Here is a 19,743-nt window from a genome sequence, read left to right as displayed (position 1 = left end):
AAATAAATATATATATATATATATATATATATATATATATATATATATATATATATATTGTAACAGAACATTGAATATAGTGAAAAATTTAATGTTGGACGCAGCTTCGCATTGAGGTGAAGCAGGGTAAAATCCGTGTCTCTTTCTTCCTTGTTTTCTATTCGATTGTGTGTGATTAATTGCTCTAATCTTAACATAGAATAATCCTAAATAATGTCTTCAAAAGAATCCAATTGTGTTGCCATGGCATTCCACTTTTTAGCACCAGCTTCTCTTGCCTTGAAGTAAGCCAATTTCCAGGACTTCTTCTAATCACTGACAATGGCCACCACAACATAGTTTGATGTCTTATGAGAGAGGGTCTGAAGATAGAACCGCCTTGTGGATATAATTAGAATTTTCCTTGCTGAGTTTTCTTCTTTTCGTTGAGATGCCTTGAAGATTAATGGAGAACATTGTGGAAAGGGAAGGAAGTTGATAAGTTCTTCAAATACTGGATTGAATAACTGAATCATTCTTGTAGATGCATCTTCCAGTATTCGCCAGCCTTGAGAAGATTCTCGACGGTACTTCTTCCCTTCGATCTCTGGGTAATTAAAACTATCAACCCTGCGTCTTGATAAGCAATAGAATTCTTGAGTTCCATTGATGCTGTGGCATAGGAAGCAGCACTAGAGGTGGAAGTTGATGGGTAAGACAATAATGCGATGCAATTGATGGCCATGAGGAGCAAACAGAAGCAAAGTGAAAAAGGTCGAACACATTTTGGGTCAGTCGATCAAGAATAAGAGCTATGAGTTCATGCATTAAACTAAACCAACACTCCTCTGTAGAAGCCATTGTTAGTGCTGTGATCAAGCTGCTCAATGAAAAGAATAGGCATCAGAAGAGAAGTCTATAGAAGATCTAGAGTCGTTGCACAGTTGATTTCACATACAAGTTTGTTGTAGAGTCGTTACCCCAAAAAGAAAGAAAAAAACAACCATTGTGGATTTCTATATCAAAATACAATCTGTAAGATAGGAATTCAGATCTGATGACAAAATATCAAATGGTTTTCTCCAGGATTGAAATTGACATGGTGTATTGGATACAATTACCTGCGAGTCTTCTATGGGAAATGCAGTAAGATCAAAATCAACTGACGCCAATTCAATTCAGCCTAAAGCTTCTTTAGTTTCAGAGGATTTGAAGATCTTCATCTGGTTACAGTACCAAATAGCAAAATTATAATTTAAATTTGCAAGAACTTATTATTTTTAATTAGGAACTATAAAAGATCCATTTTCCCATGTTTTCCCCTATGGGTTTACAGGGAGGTTGGTTAATGGTTATAATAAGCATTTCTCAGAAGGCTAGATGATAACAAAACCATCAAGCTAGCAACACGAAATATTAAGTACCTCACTAGAAAGAATAGCACCAATCATACAAAAGAACAAGTTTTTAGCCAGCAAACCATGAAACCCAATAACTTACGCAAACTAATAGAAACATCCTCCTGCAAGGAAGAAATTAAGGTGGCTCACTTTGTGAAAATGAATCTTCAGGGTTCAAACAAAATTCAAAGCCAACAAATTTCTTTTGTTACCATATCAGCTTCTTTGATATTGTACATTGACTGGAAATGAGCAGACCAGTAAGGGACCCCTACGAATTCCCATCCTGCAGCATAAATTGCTTCACAGGAATATGTATTATGATGACTACCTATCTACACAATTATCTGCATCAATTTGTGCTCCCTGCTGGAAATTGCTGAATAAATTACATTAGAATGGCTGCTCACCTTATGCCATGGAAAAACTCAATTGGTATATCTTACCCTTTCCTGAAATAATAGCAAAATTCAAGAATAGCGCACCAAGCACCAAACACCCAGCTTGACCCAGAAAGGAGCAAGAACCCCAAAACTTTCTCACAGCAGCCAGTAAAATATGGTGGATTCTTTGGGGAGGATGTCTAGAAATTGTCTGTATTTTCATCTTTCATTGGTGTGTCTGGGCCATCATCAAAAGCAGCAATCTCATTGAGGTCCAGAAATCGCGGCCTTTTTCGCACACCATTAGATTCCTCCTCACCTGTGCTATTGTTTTTCTCAGGTGGTTGCCCTTTCTCCTTTTCTACCATCTCACAGTACTCTTGGACTGGTTGATTATCTTTTGTTTCCTCATCGTCCTCATTACCCCGAAAGTCCTGACTTCCTATGGAGTAGTCCACATCATTGCTTGCATCTGATTGCCTATCTGAAGCACCTGGCTTCTCATCTTTCATAGAATCTGGTTCTGATTCAGAAACCTCATACTGTTGATAATTAATTCGGTTTCGGGTTGCCCTCTTGCTTCGTCTTAAACCTGACTGAAGCTCATCCACTGACTTTAATTTGGCTCCTCTACTGCTTTGACTTGGGAATTTCTTAGAACTAGGACGCTCATCAGAATCCTCACTAGCGCTCGAAGGATCATCTTCCTCCTCTTCCTCATCTTCGAAATTCTCATCCCAATGGTATTCCTCATCTCCCTCTGAGCTGCTGGATACCCTCTTTTTCTGTTTTCGGCTTCTCAGATACTCCTCATCATACACTGCTTCCCCAACTATGTCATCATCACTGTCAAAGTCTGCTTCATTATCTGATACAGCTTCAACAAACTCTTTCTCTGAGTACCTCCGGGGCCTCTGCCTTCGCCGATCACTGCAACTCATACGGATTCAATAGTTAGATAGATAATCATTTATCACAACCAAGGCCTGTCAAGATGGAGATGGGAACAGTCAAAATACCTGCGATCCAGTGGTCCAGACTTGTGATTCTCAGCATCAGTTTCTTCATAATCAGTTGACTTTGGTGACACAGCATCATAGGACTCATGCTGCAGGGCATGTGATGGACCATGCCATTTGCCATTAGTAGAAGGCTCAGATTTAGTCCCAACTTCACTTTTGATGACATGTTCAGGGGAGGGCTGTTTCCGCCTAATGTCACAGCAGAATAACATAAATGTCATGTCATCAGAACAACATAGTAATATAAAAAATAAAAGTAAAACTAAAAAAAGAGACCACTTTTTTTTTTCCGCTTAGGAGAAGATTGACCACAGTTAATCAAGTAGAAGTAGAAAACAAAGGGAAAAAGGCCGATGTATGAGGCTTTGAGTGCAGATATCCTTACTTGGTTATTTTAATGGCCTCATTGATTGACCGATCAAAATCATCTACACAAGTGTTCAAATTAACAATCAATTAGCCAAAAAAACACACTCATACTGTCAATTTAACCACTAAATTATTAAATAACCAAACAGACATCCACTCATTTACTTCCTGTGCTTTTCTTGAGATAGATTATGCTTTGCTCTTACCAAATGTATAAGTAACAGGCTTTCTGTCACGAAGAGAACGCCCTGCAACACCACCATCTGCAGTCAAAAAGCTGTTGTCAAGAAGGAGAGCTTGCCGATGTTGCTTTTTTAGCAGCCTCTCTTTCCTCTGTAGCAAAAAATGAACAGAATGGAATTAGGGAAGGTAATAAACCATATATAATCACTAGAGGGAAAACCTTCGTCCACAAGAATCAAGAAAAGGTCAAAGAGTAATTACCGTTTTAAAAGAAAATACAAAACAAGACAACCATGAATGAGAGTTAAAAAAATGACTTGTCAGAATTAAATTCAGTTGAGTAGACATCATTTCAAAAAGAAATGCTGAATACCTTGTGGATCTTCTCTATCTCTGGAAGCATGTCCACCTTTAATTTCTTTCCAACTGCAGCTTCTGTTCTATTTTTGCTTGAGAAAAGTTTCTCCTGTAAAGAAGCGGACAATGATTAATAAAAGAAAGTAAAAAGATAGGAAGCAGTAATATGCATATCACCATAGTTGGCAAAGCTTTTAGGCAATTCAAGGCAGCTGAAGGGTGTTAAAATCTACGGCAACAACAGAAAGGCAACCACGCGACACCAAAAAAAAGGATAGATAAGATCCAATTATATTTCACTCTGAAAAAAGTAGTCATGTGACTCATGTCAATACTCTCAGAAGACCATGCTTCCAGTAGTACTGGAAACAACCAGCACTGCAATGTGATCCAACAAAGATTAGAATCATTAGATACAGATGATATTTCAATTAACCTGTCAGTGCAAAGAACAAGACCCATAAAAATCCATGACAATTGTTTTTCAAATCTTTGTTTTATTAAATTCCAGTGAGAAACTATATGGCCTTCTTTCCTTTGGCAGTTACTGATCAGCTGGAACATATTTTAAAAATCATGATACTTGTAAACATACTGGCACAAAGAACCAACAAAGTATAAAATAACTATAACATCCAACACAACAAACCCCCAACCCCCCAAGAAAGACTCAAAAAAAAAAAAAAAAAAAAGGAAGACAACCCAAACCTTTACACCAAGGTTTATGAGCACCCTCAAGATTTGGAGCAACTTCATACATCAGTCATCAGTATCACTATCAACTAATGAATACCATCTTCAACTAACGAATACCATCTTAACAAGCATAGAATTTGTGTTCCTGGAATAGAAAAGATTAAAGGAGTAATAAAGCAAGAAGTACAACATACATGCGCACAAGTATCCATGACTTGATTGAATTAGACTTTGTTACTGAGGTCATTGCTTCTCATGTTCTCTTTCTTGTCTCTACCCTCTCTTCAACATTCTCAATTTACTCCTCTATCTCCTCTATCTCCTTCCTCTCCAACAACCCCCCCCCCCTTTTAAATTTTCTGATTCTTCCTTCCAGTAACTTCTTGGATATCAGTTCTGAAACTGTTCCATGAGGTCTTGCACGTCATCTTGGTATCAAAGCCAAACCTGGAACTCTAAACACTAACCCTAGTAAGACTTGAACTACTTTAGGAAACAACACACTCCTAAAGTAGGAAACATTACTCTTAGTGGGACATTACCCCAAGTGAGCATCCTTAAAACTTAAAAACTAACTTCAAAGAGTTTTTTACATGGCACCCACTATTATTGGGGTGAAACTAGTGACCACCCACTCAGTGGCGGAGCCACGTAGGGACCAGAGGGGGCCATGGCCCCCCCCCCGGATTTTTGAAATTTTAAAAATGCCTACATATTTTCCTAATTTTTCTCACATTACGTGTGAAATACCACTATTTGGCCCCCTCCAAAAATTAAAATTAAAAATCTAAGATATAGATGATGGGTACAAATGTCATTCTTAATCATAATCATTGGTTATCATTAAACCCTAGTTTTAAGAAATAAAGGGTTAAATTCTAATTAAAAACTAACTCACGATCCATGAATTTCTCCCTATATTCTCTCTCATATTTTTATTCCTGTTTATTCTCTCATGAATCTCCTCTTTTATTCTTATTTCTTCTCTCTTTTTTTTCACACATCTCACAAATTATTGGAGTAGTTAGCAGACATTGGAATTTTTCGAAATCTTCTCCACAGTTATCAGTATTCACTCTCTTTCTCAAATTATCCTCTCTCTCCCACATTCACCACGATTTTTATAATATTCATTTAATAAAGTATAATTTTATTTTTTTTATTTAGTTGTTCTTTATTTCTCCTAAAATTTGATTCCACTAATGGCAATTTGAATATTGTTAGAATTCAGCCATAGATTTTATCAGATCTAATCATAATCATTGATTTTTTTTTTTAATCCTTAAAACTTTTTTCTAAAATTTCATTCCTATTAATGGAAATTCAAATCTCGCTTAGAATTTCAGCTTAATTTACCTAAAATTTTAATGTAGGCCCCACATGTCAAAATATAATACAATTTTATGAGATGGGACCCACGGTGAGCCCCGCATTGGCCCAAGTATATTCGCCCCCCCCCAATATTCAATCCTGGCTCCGCCCTTGCACCCACTATTATGCTCTAAATTACAAGGCACCCACTATCAAAATTACAAGTTACCCACAGTTTAAGAATTTCTGTTGAGTGATGGGTAAAATGATCTAAATGTCCTTAGTTCCATTCAATTCATTCAAATTTTGAAATGCAAATTACCCAAATGCCCTTTGGGCAATAAATGACATTATTGCCCCAATTTGATTCACTAAAGGACCTAAACGCCCTTACCCCCCCCCCCAATCATTTAACTCATTCAATGGATGAAGAGAGAATCCCTTCACCCATCTTCTTCCTACCCCTTGCCTGCTGGAAGACACTTGCCACCGCAGGCTCCTCACCGAAAATCATCTTTAAGTTGGAAAATATTCAAAGTGTATTGTCTTTGGAAGATAACCTTCTCTGTACAAGGGACCAGTTTCCGAAGTGTGAAGTAATCCTCTCCCTAAGCCTTCTTTTGACCTCACCATGGCTTTTCAAGGACACAAGGGTGTTAGCTTCAGGTATCGCCTTCCGCCCTAACCAGAACCAATGGAGAAAAACCACCTCGACCGATTAGGGTTCGTAACACACTAGAGTGCTGCGAGTGTGAAAACCTCTCTGACATTCTACGAAAATCAATGGAATAAGCATCTTGCGAATTCAGGAGAAAGAAGCCACCATAAATTTTAATTTGATCAACAACCAAGTAATTTAAGAAACACAGAACCTGGAGGACAATTTTGTTAGAGTAGGCCAAAAGAACAACCTTTGACGACGCAGCACCTCTTCCTTACCTCCACTAATTTCCAGATTGTGCTTCTTCTTATTCGACCCATTACGTGCATGAAGAAACCTAACCAGTTCCGATGAGTAAAATCAATAAGAAAACCTCCACATTTTTTTTTATTGTGTTGAACTCGAGCATTTTGGTCTTGACTTTGGGAGGGCTGAAACAGGTTCAGTTGCATTTACGACAAAAATCTCTGTTTTGACGAACAACAATAAATCAAGGTAAATATTTGGCAGTTATAGGTTGAGACTGAGAACCCAAGAACTATCAGCAACTCTAGAAAACACAAAATCCAGGGATTCCAAGTGATTTTGGAAATCATCTCCCTCAGTGTAGTGATTTTGCAATGGTGATCACAGGAAGAAGTCTCGAGACAGGTTTGATAAGTAATTTTCAATTTTCATAAGAGATGTCGAAGACAATACACTTGAATAATTTCCAACCTAAAGATGATTTCCAATAAAGAGACTGTGGTGGCAAGTGTCTTTAAGAAGGGAAGGGATAGGAAGAAGATGGATTCTCCCTTCACCCACTAAATGAGTTAAATGGTGTAAGGGCATTTAGGTCATTTAGTGAGTCAAATTGAGGACAATAATGCCATTTTACTGCCCAAAGGGCATTTGAGTAATTTGAATTTAAATGAGTTAAAGGGGGTAAGGGTATTTAAGTCATTTTACCATCACTTAATAGAAAATCTTAACTGCGGGTAACTTGTAGTTTTAACAGTGGGTGCCATGTAATTTTGAGCATCATAGTGGGTGGTCACTAGCTTCACCCCAATAATAGTGGGTACCGTGTAAAAACTCAACTTCAAATCATGCAAGAAACTAGTGAATGGTTTTATCTGAACCTTGAAAATTCTCAATGACAGTTTAAGGAGTCTAAGGGCTAATCACTTCACATCTAATTTTTTATGACATGGTCCTTTAACAAGCCAATCTTGGTAATTGAACAATGGCGGAATAATACGAATCCACAAATGATGGAGAATGTAGTGACTCCAATAATTGCAAAAGAGCAACCCATTGAGGAATATAAACTAGTTGATCTTTTGATATCCTTGTCACTTATTCATACCAATGAAACGTTGATTGATCAATGATTTCATAAGCTGAGGGTGGTTATTGATCTTGTTTTTCAAGATTTTTCCATTCTATAGAAGTATAGAACTTGAGGAGAATGATGAAGACATACAGCTTTTCGTGTGCAAAAGCAACTCCACAAGAAATAAATCGAGTGCTTATCAACAAATAACAATACGGCTTATATGTTTGATGAGGACATCAATCTTAGGCAATAGTTCAGCATCTACCAGTGACGCCGGCATAGAGATTAACCCATGACGGCATCTATGTGGGTCGACAACGAGTCGAGAAGCTACTAGATTGCCAGAGTCCATGGTTCAGCGAGGAGCATCCCCATAAGCAATTTTATGAAATTCTTAGATTTAATTTGATATTTTCGAGTCCTTGTGGGTTGGATATGATTTGTTATTAGTTCAATTTTGAGAAATTTTAATGTACTTGAGTTTGGGTCGATCCATGGGTTATTTTTCGTTATTTAACAATACTTTGGAATTTTCAATTTTACCCCTAAATATTAGATCTAAGGATTAAAAATTTCCTTTCTATTTAAAGCCTTGTATTGGTTAATTGATCAAGGATGGAATGAATTAAAAAAATAGTAGCTTTTTGCACGAGAACCTTTCTTTCTTTTCTCTCTCAGCAGGAAAATCCTCTCTTCACCTATGGTGAGTCCTCTTGTTGGCTCTCTCTTTCTCTTCACTTTCCTTGGTGCATGAGCAGCCCTGCCCTTTCCCTTTTCTGTCCGGCAAGTTCTTCTTGCCTTTCTTTTTTTTATTTCTTCTTCTTTTCTTCTTCCCTATGGCAGTACCTCTTTTCGCCGATACTTCTCTTTCTATTCCCTCTTTCTTTCTACTTTCTTCTTTTCGTTTCAGCTTCTGCTGTCCTTGACCCCACTACGATTCCCTCTTTTGTTTTTGTTTCCAACAATTTTCTTACTATATTTTTCTGTTTGAAATTGCTGGACGCATTAGTTGCCTTTGCCTTAATCGTGTTACCTTTAAGTTTTTGGTGTTCCTTGTTCTCACTGCATACACCCTACCCCTATTTCATTATTCTTATTTTCCTAACATTATTCTTGCAGCCCCATCAAGAACCAGCAGTCCCCCCCCCCTCTAATTAGTTATTCCCTATCCCAGTTTCCCTATTTCTGCAGTAGGTTACTTGCATTAATTCTAGGGTCCTTTAAACTTTTGCTGCATTTTATGTTAGAAATAGGATCTTGACTCGGACAGCAACTACTTTAATTGGATTCTTGATAACCTGCACTTGAATTAGGGTTACAATGCCATGATCCCATCCCCATCTTTCCCTATTCGATTCTTTTTTAGTTATTCTTATTAGTTAGGGCTGCAGTTGTTCTTCGCTTTGCTTTGATTGTCTAATTTACATGTTTAATCAGATTAGGACTGCTGCACTTCCTTCTTTATTTCTCACCTACCATGAATAATTGCCTAATCTGAAGACTAATAACCAACCCTTATAGGTCCCCAAGTTTATAGGGTTCCCCCTGCATCAATGTTGTTAGAGGTTTTGTTTTGTTAGCTAATGAGATTCCGATCCCTCAACAGGAGTGGTGATGATAACACAAAAAGAAAGAAGAGGGAAAATTGACAAGTCTCTCCGACTTTGTATGAGTTTTTGCACTGGAACTTATACCAGTTGAAACCAGAAAATCTATGATTTCTCAGAACAATACCACTCCAACAAAAGAAGGGTCCAGTATCTAGCCATCTTTCAGCACTGAAGGAAGTTAGGAGGAATCACTAATGTGTGTTTTTTTTTTTTTTTTTTTTTTTTGGGGGGGGGGGGGGGTAAATTACAAGGGAAAACATAGCCATTGGCTGCAGTCAGTGAAAATTTATTAATTGGAACCTATACTACAAAAATATTAAAACTGCAGTATAAACAATAACTTACAGAAACATCTAGGAATTCATCCAAGTTTGTTGCAACTGCTTCCCATTGACAAGATATAAGGGGGATGGTGGGGGAACCTTTTGCCTTCAATTTTTTTACTTCAACTTTTCTGATCTCCCGGTACAGTCGATGACCAAGTATAGGATCATTTTCATACCTATAAAGGTGAGAGGTCAGAGTAGAAATATTATAATTCATGATAAGAAAGAATATGTAAGACCTTAGTACAGTTGCACCCAAGTAAAAGACCTAGCGAAAAACTGCATACAAAACCAACAATGTAACTATTAATTCTATGGAATGATTTAGGAAAGCTCAACTGCATGATCTTATCAGGTGATGCAGATTATAACATAAATGGATTATGTGTGCCTTGTGCCTCTGATCCTTAAGTTTTTCATTGCCTTCTTTTTAATGGGCCTGCAAAAGAGGGAAGAAGATAGGCATGTGGGACTAGGCTTAGTTCTTTTGATTTTAAGTTGTTTACCAGGCTTTGAATTCCCTCACCTTGCGTGACAAGGTCTCCTTTTAGTATTATGCTTCTTATTTAATTCGTAGCAATGAGAATTGATTTCCTCCTCAGATTAGAAATATGATTTAGTTTTTATAAATGGCCTCTAGTGAGCCAAGGCTCCATACGACTTATGATGAATGAAGTCAAAGTTTTACTTCAGTTATGGTGAGAAATCTAGGACAGTAATATTCTGATCCTGTTAGTGGAAGCCACAGTTATTATTTCTTTCGTTTCTCAATCTGTTTTCTCTCCTCCAAGAAAGTTAGTCATTTGATGCTTTTGTCAGATGAAATTGCTGCCTATGATGACTCTTATTTGAGTTAACCATCACCTATGGTTTGTTCTAGTACTCTGGCTGATTTACTCTATGTCAAAGAAGCCTGACTTGTAACCTGCAGCTACCCTAGTTTATGTGAACTCTGGATAGATCTCTTATCCGATAAAGATCTATCCTGCAGAACAGGACAAACATTAAGGTACTCAATGTCTAACTTGGACCAAAATTTGGAAAGGATCTGATTCTCTCATTTTCTGCTATTAAATATATATATATATATATATATATATATATATATATATATATATATATATATATATTTTTTGGGGGGGGGGGGCGCCCTTAAGTTCCTTTAATTACTTTGATCCATCCATTAGTTCTGCATCAGATTTTGGGGTTTGCATAGAAGGGAACACAACCAACTTTTTAGGCTGATCTGTATCTTTAACATCGACAATTCGAATTGTCTTGTTACATAAATTTCTGTTTTCAGATTTGGTTATTCTTTTGTTAGACTTAATCCCCGAATATAATCTGTTCTATTTATTTGTGAGTGACTACTAGAGTTAAACCTTCATCTGAGAAGGTTGACATTTGTGCATTCTTCTGATTTGGATGAACTAGGATCCTGTATGAGAAGTATTTAGCCTGAAACTAGGGCTCATCCAACTATCTCCCACCATCAAGGTTGCAAGATTGCCATCTTACCAGTATGAAACTCCATGTGAATCCCCTCCAATACGTTCTTTACGAAAAGCTGAAAGTTGAACCCCATGTTTAATAGAATCATCAATGTAGGTCCGAATGTCTTCTTGCTGCAAAAAGAAGAACACCAAAACCACTCAAAACTAATGAAATTAATTGGATAAACATAATTAAAAAAGGATGATATCTCAGGAATAGATAATGTTTATAACTAAGACACCAATTGTATTAAAGAACTGAATGATAATTTTATGACAAATTCCAGCAGCATCTTGACTGAATGAAAAAGAAGTACTGAAGTTCAGTTTTCTTAATGGGTAACCAAAAACTTTATTCTATTAGGATACAGCTACTGATACAACATGTGAGACAGCTCAATGCAATTATGCAAAATGCAACCCTAGAACATAAGCCAATCCCTTACATATGTGACAAAACTTACCTAATTCATCAGCATGGGAAATCCACTAATCCTTGCCAAGGTTCAAATTTCAGTTTCAAGCAGTTTTTTATTTTTTATTTATTTTTTATTTTTTCTTTTGGGGGGGGGGGGGGTTGAATAAATAAATATATTAAACAAAAAGAAACAAGTGAACAAGGTCTTTAAGCAGAAGACCGAAAAAAGGAACTAAGACCCTAGGAGACAACAATAAGTCTGTTCCTTGGGGTATCGTCAATAGGGGGTGGGACATGACTAACAGTCTAGAAGATACATCAAAATAGATGGCATTCCAAATTCTGTCTATAGAACGGGATTTGGAAGTCCATCTCTGAAGATTGCGCTCCCACCAAAGGTGATGGATCAAGGCACAATACACTAGCTTACCAATCCGATCGCAATGGAAGAACCTGAAAAGTTTCTCAAAATCCAAGACCAATATCGAAAAAACCCATATAATTGCCTCGAGCGGGGCCAAATGGACGCAAGGGCTTTTCCCCAAATAGATCTGGAGAAGGAGGCAAGAAAAGAAAAGGTGCTCAAGGTTTTCCAAACCGTTCCACCAGAGGATGCAGTTTCTCACAGTTTCAAGCAGTTTTGATCAGGTTCTAAACTGATATTTCAACCCATACTGAAATTTAGGTTGAAATCTGTACAATCTCGGCTTCAAGTTTTGGAGAAGTATTTTCAAGGCCTAACGGCACAAATAGGTTCTGAAACTCATAGGAAACCCAATTATAGGCCATCCAAACATGATGGAACCTTGGATTTTAAAAATAACTCCAAAATGGTAATTTGACTTTGGAGCCTACTTTTGTAGCATACATCATACACTATTGTATGAGTTTTGTTACATGGCCTACTACAAACCAAGTTTATTCCTAGAACAGTGTACATAAAATAATAATAATAATAAAATAGTTTAGTCCTATGTAGTCTGTTAACACAACTTAAACATGCATTAGCAATGAAGACATATAGTTATAAACCATTTCATAGATCATCATCATACATGATTTAATGCATACAGCGAAACAGTAAATCTTCCAATAATGAGCTCCTCTACTAAGTAATTGTTCCAACCTTGTACAACAGTGAATTTTGGCCAAAAAAGAAAAAGAAAAAGGTAGAAGAAGAAGAGGCTTCTCCTCTGTAGAGACAATTTGTCAATACTATACTTTTTAACGACTGGAATATCAGTGAAACGAAGTATCTAATGAAATTTCCAACTGAATCACTGACATTTCTATGCATCATGTTACCAGAATATTTCATGAATTTCTTGGATCCAAACCTCAAAAATATCAAACTATAGATCACTGCCTCCAGAATGAGGCATTACTATGCAAACTAAGACCCATTACTTGGTAAATCAGTAACTAATGGTTCCATTGATTCAATTCTAAATCTGTACCTGAATCTGTTGCAACTGCACCAAAGTTACCAAAGTGCCACATAGGCACCATTTCGGTCTTGAAGTGTTTCTCTAGGTCCAAGGCATAAAGTCACCAAGTTTTCTACATGCAGAAATACCAAAAGCAATGGAAAAAGGAAGGTGGACAATAGGCTGGAGTTAATAAGGAAAAAGGGGAAAAGAAGCAGCCCCACTGTGATGTGTGGTGTGAAATGTTGCCGTTAAGAAGCATCATATAGATAAAATCACTGCACAGAGGATGTTAAACGGACGTGTAGTAAATCCATGAAATATGATAAGGAATGATCACATCAGAACCGATGCGGAATAGCTTTGATACATGATAAACTACAATATAGCCATTTAGGGTTGTAATGGTCACATTCAACAGAGGCCTTTGGATGTTCCAGTACCCAACGATTCAGATTGAATAACAGATTCAGACCTAAAATGCACTAGTGAGGAAAGACATGCATAGCTGAGCCCTTCTATAAACTATGACATTGGATAGTGCCGACTGGAGGGAAAGAACCCATGCAGCAACCCTTAGTTGGGTTAAGGCTACTTGTTGTTTTAACTTTAAAAGTATATAACTACAAGTAATTATTCATTTCCACCACATACCAAGTAAAGAAATAAAATTTATATTCCTCAATTACCTTTCAAAGGGATGAATCTCATAGTTTACATCTAGCATCCTTTCTCTCCAGTACATACATGCCGTACTCCCCTAGGTTCCAAGACAACAAAGCGCCTTGCTACCATAGGGCTCGCTTGGCACCATGGCCAATGACAACTATGAACTCAACTGCCACATCCCTGCTAACCCTAACTGCATACTTTGCTGCAATGGTTTAGAGGACCTTGATCACGTTCTTTTCTTGCCCCTTTTCTCGTACCCTATGGGGCAAAGCCCTCCCTTCCATTTGCCCGGCTCAAGAGCCCCTTTGGTTTTGCTCGAGAGTGGTCTAGGATTCTGAGAGCTCCTCCAATTGCAATAGGGTTGGTAAATGCTACTATCCACCACTTGTGGTGGGAGCATAACCTTAGGAAATGGACTTCCAAATCTAGGTCATTGGACATGATTTGGAAAGCCATCTATTTTGACATTTCTGCTAGACTTCAGCATATCCCACAACCCCCCCCCCTATTTTGGATCCCAATGAACAGGCTCATTGTCGTTACCTGGGGTCTAGGCTTCTCCCTCCAGCCTCCCTCTTGAAGGCTCAGTGTCACCCCTCCCCCTCCCCTTTTTGTATATTCTCTTTCCTTTTCCCATTGGGGTTTTTAATGATATTCTATTCATCCAAGAAAAAGAAAAAATGAAAAGAAAACCATGAACTCAAATCACGGGATAAGGGCCAACCTTTAATCCAGGTCACACAGAATCTACCTCATCTACTGCCGGCTGCTGCTGAGTACACCAGAAAAAATAATACCTTTGTGATTCCAATTACCAAATACCCTACTGGCCTTTGGCTCTCCCCATGAAAATACAAAAACAGTAGAATATTCTTTTCATATTCCTGTAGGTGATGTCCACCAGCACAGAACAATAACATCCATGGGAGAGAACTTTCACAGCACCTACCCAACTCAGAAAAATGTTCAACTAATATCCGGCTAACTCTTTACTCCCATTGGCGCTTCAAAAAACTAAAAATTACCAGAATTCCAGCTTAAGGGCCCCTTCAACAATTCTTCCGAAAATCTAATTGTTCCCTCCACTACATTGTACTTAATGGAATAAAACACCAACATGCAAGATATAAGTTTTAAATACACAGGGCATCAATTTCGATTAGGAATCATGAAAAAATAGGCAATTTTAAAATCCAATGAAAACTTAGTCATGAAGGAAAGGTAAAATGAGCACAATCATATCATCTCTCATGGACCAGTAGAATAATGCACACAGGGCAATAAAGACTAGGTAGCATCCAACATAAGCTTTAAAACAATAGCAGTGCCTATTGTTGTGTTAGAACAGAGGAAATTGGAGAGCACCAGATATCAATAAGAAGCAACACAAGGCCAGTAATTATTGTCAGTAGTGGAGGTACCTCAACCCGGATGTCGCAGAGTGCTTTCAAAATTACCAGACGAGTCTCAGGATCAAGTGTCTTGTAAACTTCAGCTTCCGTCCTATCACAAGTTTACATTTTCACCATTAATTCAGATAAATGTTGATTACTGGTGCACTTGGAGTATCCAAATCTACTCACCCATGCGATGCTACAATCGGCACTTCCCCTTCTGCAACCTGTGAGAACGAAAGCTTGAGTCAGCTGAATACCATGAAAAGAAGGTGAGAAGCAAAAAGCAAATATAATTTCCATTCATATTGCAGCCTTGTAGAACGATGGAGTCAAGAAATGAAATCCCTCACCCAATGCCACCAGTCCCTCAATTTTCTGCATAACACCGTAACCCAAGTAGCACGGCCCAGCGCCATTCTGGTAACAGGAGGGATTGCCTATAGATAAATAGAAAAAAAATGTGACTGATGCAAACGACTAGAAATAGCAGTTTTTCATCCATCATATGAAGCATAGACATAGGAAATGGCCAAAATAATCAGAACAAGTCAACATTTGCATAGGAAATCACTAATTAGGACACCAGAACTTTCAAACATAAAAATCTCGACACTAAATGAATCACGTATCATCAGTAATCCAGCAGTAAATTATTAACCCTCAACCACAGATGTTGTACCACGATGGAAAGCAGAATACTAATAAAAAAAATGATGATAAAAAATGATAAAAAATGGAAATCTTACAGCCTAACGTACTAGCACAATAACTTTCCATCCATAAGACTGTTTTAAACCCTGATCTCAGTTGGAAAAATCCAATTTAATGAGAAGGGCAAAAGTAGCTAAGGTATGATGACTCCACTAAAATGTGAAATCAAAGGAGAAAACCAGTTAACTTGACAAGGGGGACATTAACAAGTCAAGTATTTGACTACTGGAAGCTGTTGTCCAACTTGTATCCATGTCATGTCAACACAGTTACTCTTCAAGTTCATCTAGCATAGTTCTCAGGGCGGCGCCTACGCATCCAGGTGTCTTGTCGCCTTGGCTGGCATCACCTAGATTCTTTCCCAATGTCAGACATCTTGCTTGCCAAGGTGCCATGACAATTATGCCATTAAGTGTCAAGTTAACCAGGATTCATGTGCTACCAGCAAATAACTATTGGAAGCTTCTCAACTTCTACTATCTGAAATGACCAAAAGTCGTTCTATTGATCTAGTAAATTAATCAAATCATTCCCACTCTCCCACAGAAAGAAATAAATTAACATAATACCATTCTAAACAAAAAACATGTGAAACTAGCTATTACACTGTTTATCACTCTAATCATATGCCTGTCATAATTCTCAAATCACTGTTATCTTTATACCAGGCAAGCAACCCATCAAACTCCAAAATCATGATCCATGAGACAGCCATATAAAAAATTACATTACATTTAAAAAATTATCAACTGTAATAATTGTAAAAAAAAATGGAAAATATATATACGCAGAGCTAGAAATCCAAAAGTCCACCCCACCCCACCCCCAAGAACAAAAAAGGGGGGGGGGGCTTCTGGTTTGCTCCTAGAGGTGGACCATCATTTTCAGTTGGATCCGCCTCCTTGCTTCTCGAAAGCTGGCTTCTGAATCCATGTGCAAAAGCCCCATAACCTAGAGAAATACAAACCAACCCTTCTGGGAATCCATACGCAAGACGGTCAGATACACATTTCACCAATAACATGATCGTATAACATTTTCCCTTTGCATCCAGATGAGCAAAATGGGCAACGTTCCTCATAAAACAGCAAATTTAGAACTTGGACCAGGACCATTTATGAAGTAAGCTTCAAATGCATTTTGCTATCTACTAATCTACCCCTAAAGTCCAATCAGCAATCCAGAACAATTTGCAGCAATTTCCTCTAAATAACTTGGAAATAGGTATCACTTAACTTTTAAGAGACAGCTAAAAAGAGCATCACACAGCATGGAGCTTCCACTAGTATTGGTTCTGAGAGGGAAAATGCATGTAGTTTTTACCTCTGCTTTGCTTTGCAGGAGAGGCTTTTTCCAAGACAATAAAAAAGTCAACTATCTGATGAACAATATATATAATAAGACATGAATATTTAGAGACATAGAGCATCTTCAACTATATGAAGGCTCTAAGGCAGAAAGCTGATGGTGAACCATGTTGCAATAATTTGTTGACTCAATGCATGTCACAGAACTCCCTGAATAAGCCTGAATAAGCCTATGTGCTTTACAGTACAACTGTCATATCAAAATCTCACACCAATTGAATATCCAGCAGATTTGCTTCAAATTTGTTTAGTAGTCCATAATCTAAAGCTAGAAAACCCAGTAATTGACCATTTAAAGTTTACACTGATTAATGCCGACATGAAAAATTAGACAATGCTACTGAATATAGAAATCCAAGCTTGTGAGAGATAAAAGAGACCAATAACAATCATAAGCATAATACAACATATGAAACAACCATTTAAATCCAAGCATTTCATTACCATAAAACACCAACCTTTAGCAAGGGTATATGTATATCATCCAAAGTGCTATTTGGTGTAATCAAAGCCGTCTCAACCTCCTCCGCCGAGAACTCAACTGTGATTTTCAAAAGGGGTCTAAAAACCTACAACAAAGTTTTGGGCGGAAAAAAAAAATTGGAACTTGATCCTCAACCCACTGAAAAAACAGAACTAAACAGTAGTAGCTTTGAATGGCTACAATTTTTCCTGCTTACATGTAAGAAGTTCAAAAGAGAAGACAACTCCCATCTCGAGCGGAGACTCCAGCGAGGCAGTTGCGAAGACGGAGGCTCATTAACTAGAGGCGTAATTATCTTACTACATTGCAGTAGCTGCTGCTGTTGTTGTTCTTGCTTCTCTTTCTTGGAAGTAACCTGATTGCGCTCGATGGAAGGCGCGGTTTGGTAGAGCCGAGCAGAGCGAGCCGTACATGCTCGAGAGGGCCTCTCTTTCCTAGTGGAGTGTTCATGATTGTGGTTGTCCGGCGGCTTCTCTTCTTCTGGAAGAGCTTCCTCGTTATGGATCGCTGTAGTGGCTTCTTCAGACATCATCATCATCAGAAAGAAAACCCAACAAACGAAGGGGCAGCAAAGGATCTTTCTGCGTTCAAGGAGGAATTAAGTGATAGATCGGAGGCTTGCATTCGATACTCAGAGAGAAGAACAAAATCGAGCTGTGGATGAAGAGAAGAAAGCCAATAGTTTGCAGAGTAGAGAAGAGAACCAAAAAGGTGAGATTTTGAGACGAGTAGAACAACATGGCGAACCACGGCTGCAACCCATCACCATCATCACTTTGAATACATGAATGAAGAAAAAATCAAATTTTTCGAAAGGTGTTGAAAAAGGGTGAACGAAGAAAGCAAAAGAAAGAGATGAGAGAAGAGCAAGATTGCAAGTGTTGAAGAGGAAGAGTAGTGGGGGGGAAAAAGAAAAAGGGAAGGGAAGAGAAGGAACAGATGGTGAAAGACGGAAGTAGAAGGACAACGTCTGGAATTTGGTCTTAACTATGGTTAATTATTTAACCTCAGGTTTTGGCGTTTGTGGTTAAGTCTCTGTTGTTGCCATTCGTTCCTTCGATTGGATTTTATCAACCTTTTCCCCACTTTTGATTGGATAGGGGTATAATGGTACTATCGATGCGTGGGACCCACTTTCAACTTCACAGTGGACCTTTTTTTTTTTATGTTTCGGGGGTTAAAGATCGTGATTTTGCTTGGGGGAGCGATGCTCGTCACAGTTAAATGCCCAAACATGTTTGGGAGTTTAGAACAAATCTAGACCGTTGAATGGAGTGTTCGTTGAACAATTTAAAATTTTTTAAACCTCAAATTGAATCTACTGCTAGAAGCAATGCTGCTCCCAAACATGATCCTGAAGACTGTGGAGTCTATTTTTAGTGTTTAGACGCGAAAAATAAAATTTTCCAGTCAATACCAGTTATCTGTTAATAAAAAATAAGTCAACGAAGTCAAGTTCTTTGAGGTTTTACTGAATAAAAATTTGTGTGCACTAAGAGGAAAAAAAATTATGCAGCCATGCGGGCTAGGATATAAAATACATATTAATTATTTACGAAATTAGAAATAAAATAATTTACAAGAAGTAAATACTTGACACATGATCACTAGTTTATTAAAATCTATATATCATTAAATAAAAACTAGTCAGATGGGTTAAGAAATTGCCATTCCATGTGAAATGAGAATCTAAAATCGTTTTGAACAACACTTTCTCAAGGTCCATGTCGCGGTGTCGGTGGTTGGCGACATCACCGACATGGCGATATTTCTCTGACATGTCGGTAACTTTTGGCAGGGTGTCGATGAAAATTCAACCCCTAGTTTTGAAGGGTGTTTATGATCGTTTTTGCTTGAATTTTATTGTGTAACCTAATTTGAGGCTAATAAACATACTGTGAACATTAGTTTTGGTCTATATCCAGGCAAAACTATAAGTTTGGAAAATTCATATAAACTAACGTAAATATATAAAGATAATATAAATATACAACTAGTGAAGAGATGTACTAAAATTTAGAATTCATTATACAATTATATTGAATATGGCTCATGCTTCACATTTTGTTGTCGACGGACACGGGGTCCTACTCATATTGTATATGTCATGTCGCCCCCCATCGACAGGACGATATATTGCCTACACTTTGATCTAT

General features: G+C 37.7%; 1 protein-coding gene across 3 annotated transcripts; it reads right to left on the bottom strand.

Moving 5' to 3' along the window:
* Positions 1–123: 123 nt before the first annotated feature.
* LOC149006840 (DDT domain-containing protein DDR4-like) lies at positions 124–18,516 on the bottom strand. Of its 3 annotated transcripts, XR_016175006.1 has the most exons (14): positions 17,784–18,516; positions 17,562–17,672; positions 15,376–15,462; positions 15,212–15,249; positions 15,050–15,131; positions 11,137–11,243; positions 9,638–9,794; positions 3,710–3,802; positions 3,360–3,486; positions 3,170–3,212; positions 2,782–2,973; positions 1,592–2,692; positions 1,404–1,501; positions 125–1,202 (listed from the first exon to the last, which is right to left on the bottom strand). XR_016175006.1 is itself a non-coding variant. In XM_089165096.1 (12 exons), the coding sequence occupies exons 1-12, from the start codon at positions 18,123–18,125 to the stop codon at positions 1,963–1,965; spliced, it is 2,109 nt and encodes a 702-aa protein (XP_089021222.1). In that variant the 5' UTR covers positions 18,126–18,516; the 3' UTR covers positions 1,274–1,962. The 3 variants fall into 3 exon arrangements, 1 of the variants encoding a protein (XP_089021222.1); XR_016175005.1 differs by having other exon boundaries at positions 124–1,202; positions 1,404–2,692; XM_089165096.1 differs by lacking the exon at positions 125–1,202 and having other exon boundaries at positions 1,274–2,692.
* Positions 18,517–19,743: the final 1,227 nt, after the last annotated feature.

This window comes from Hakea prostrata, chromosome 8 (genome assembly GCF_041222555.1).
Source record: "Hakea prostrata isolate BN-2017 chromosome 8, UWA_Hpros_2, whole genome shotgun sequence".
Classification (NCBI taxonomy): domain Eukaryota; kingdom Viridiplantae; phylum Streptophyta; class Magnoliopsida; order Proteales; family Proteaceae; genus Hakea; species Hakea prostrata.
Note: the sequence above shows the minus strand (reverse complement) of the source record. Positions and strands in the feature narration are given on the sequence as shown.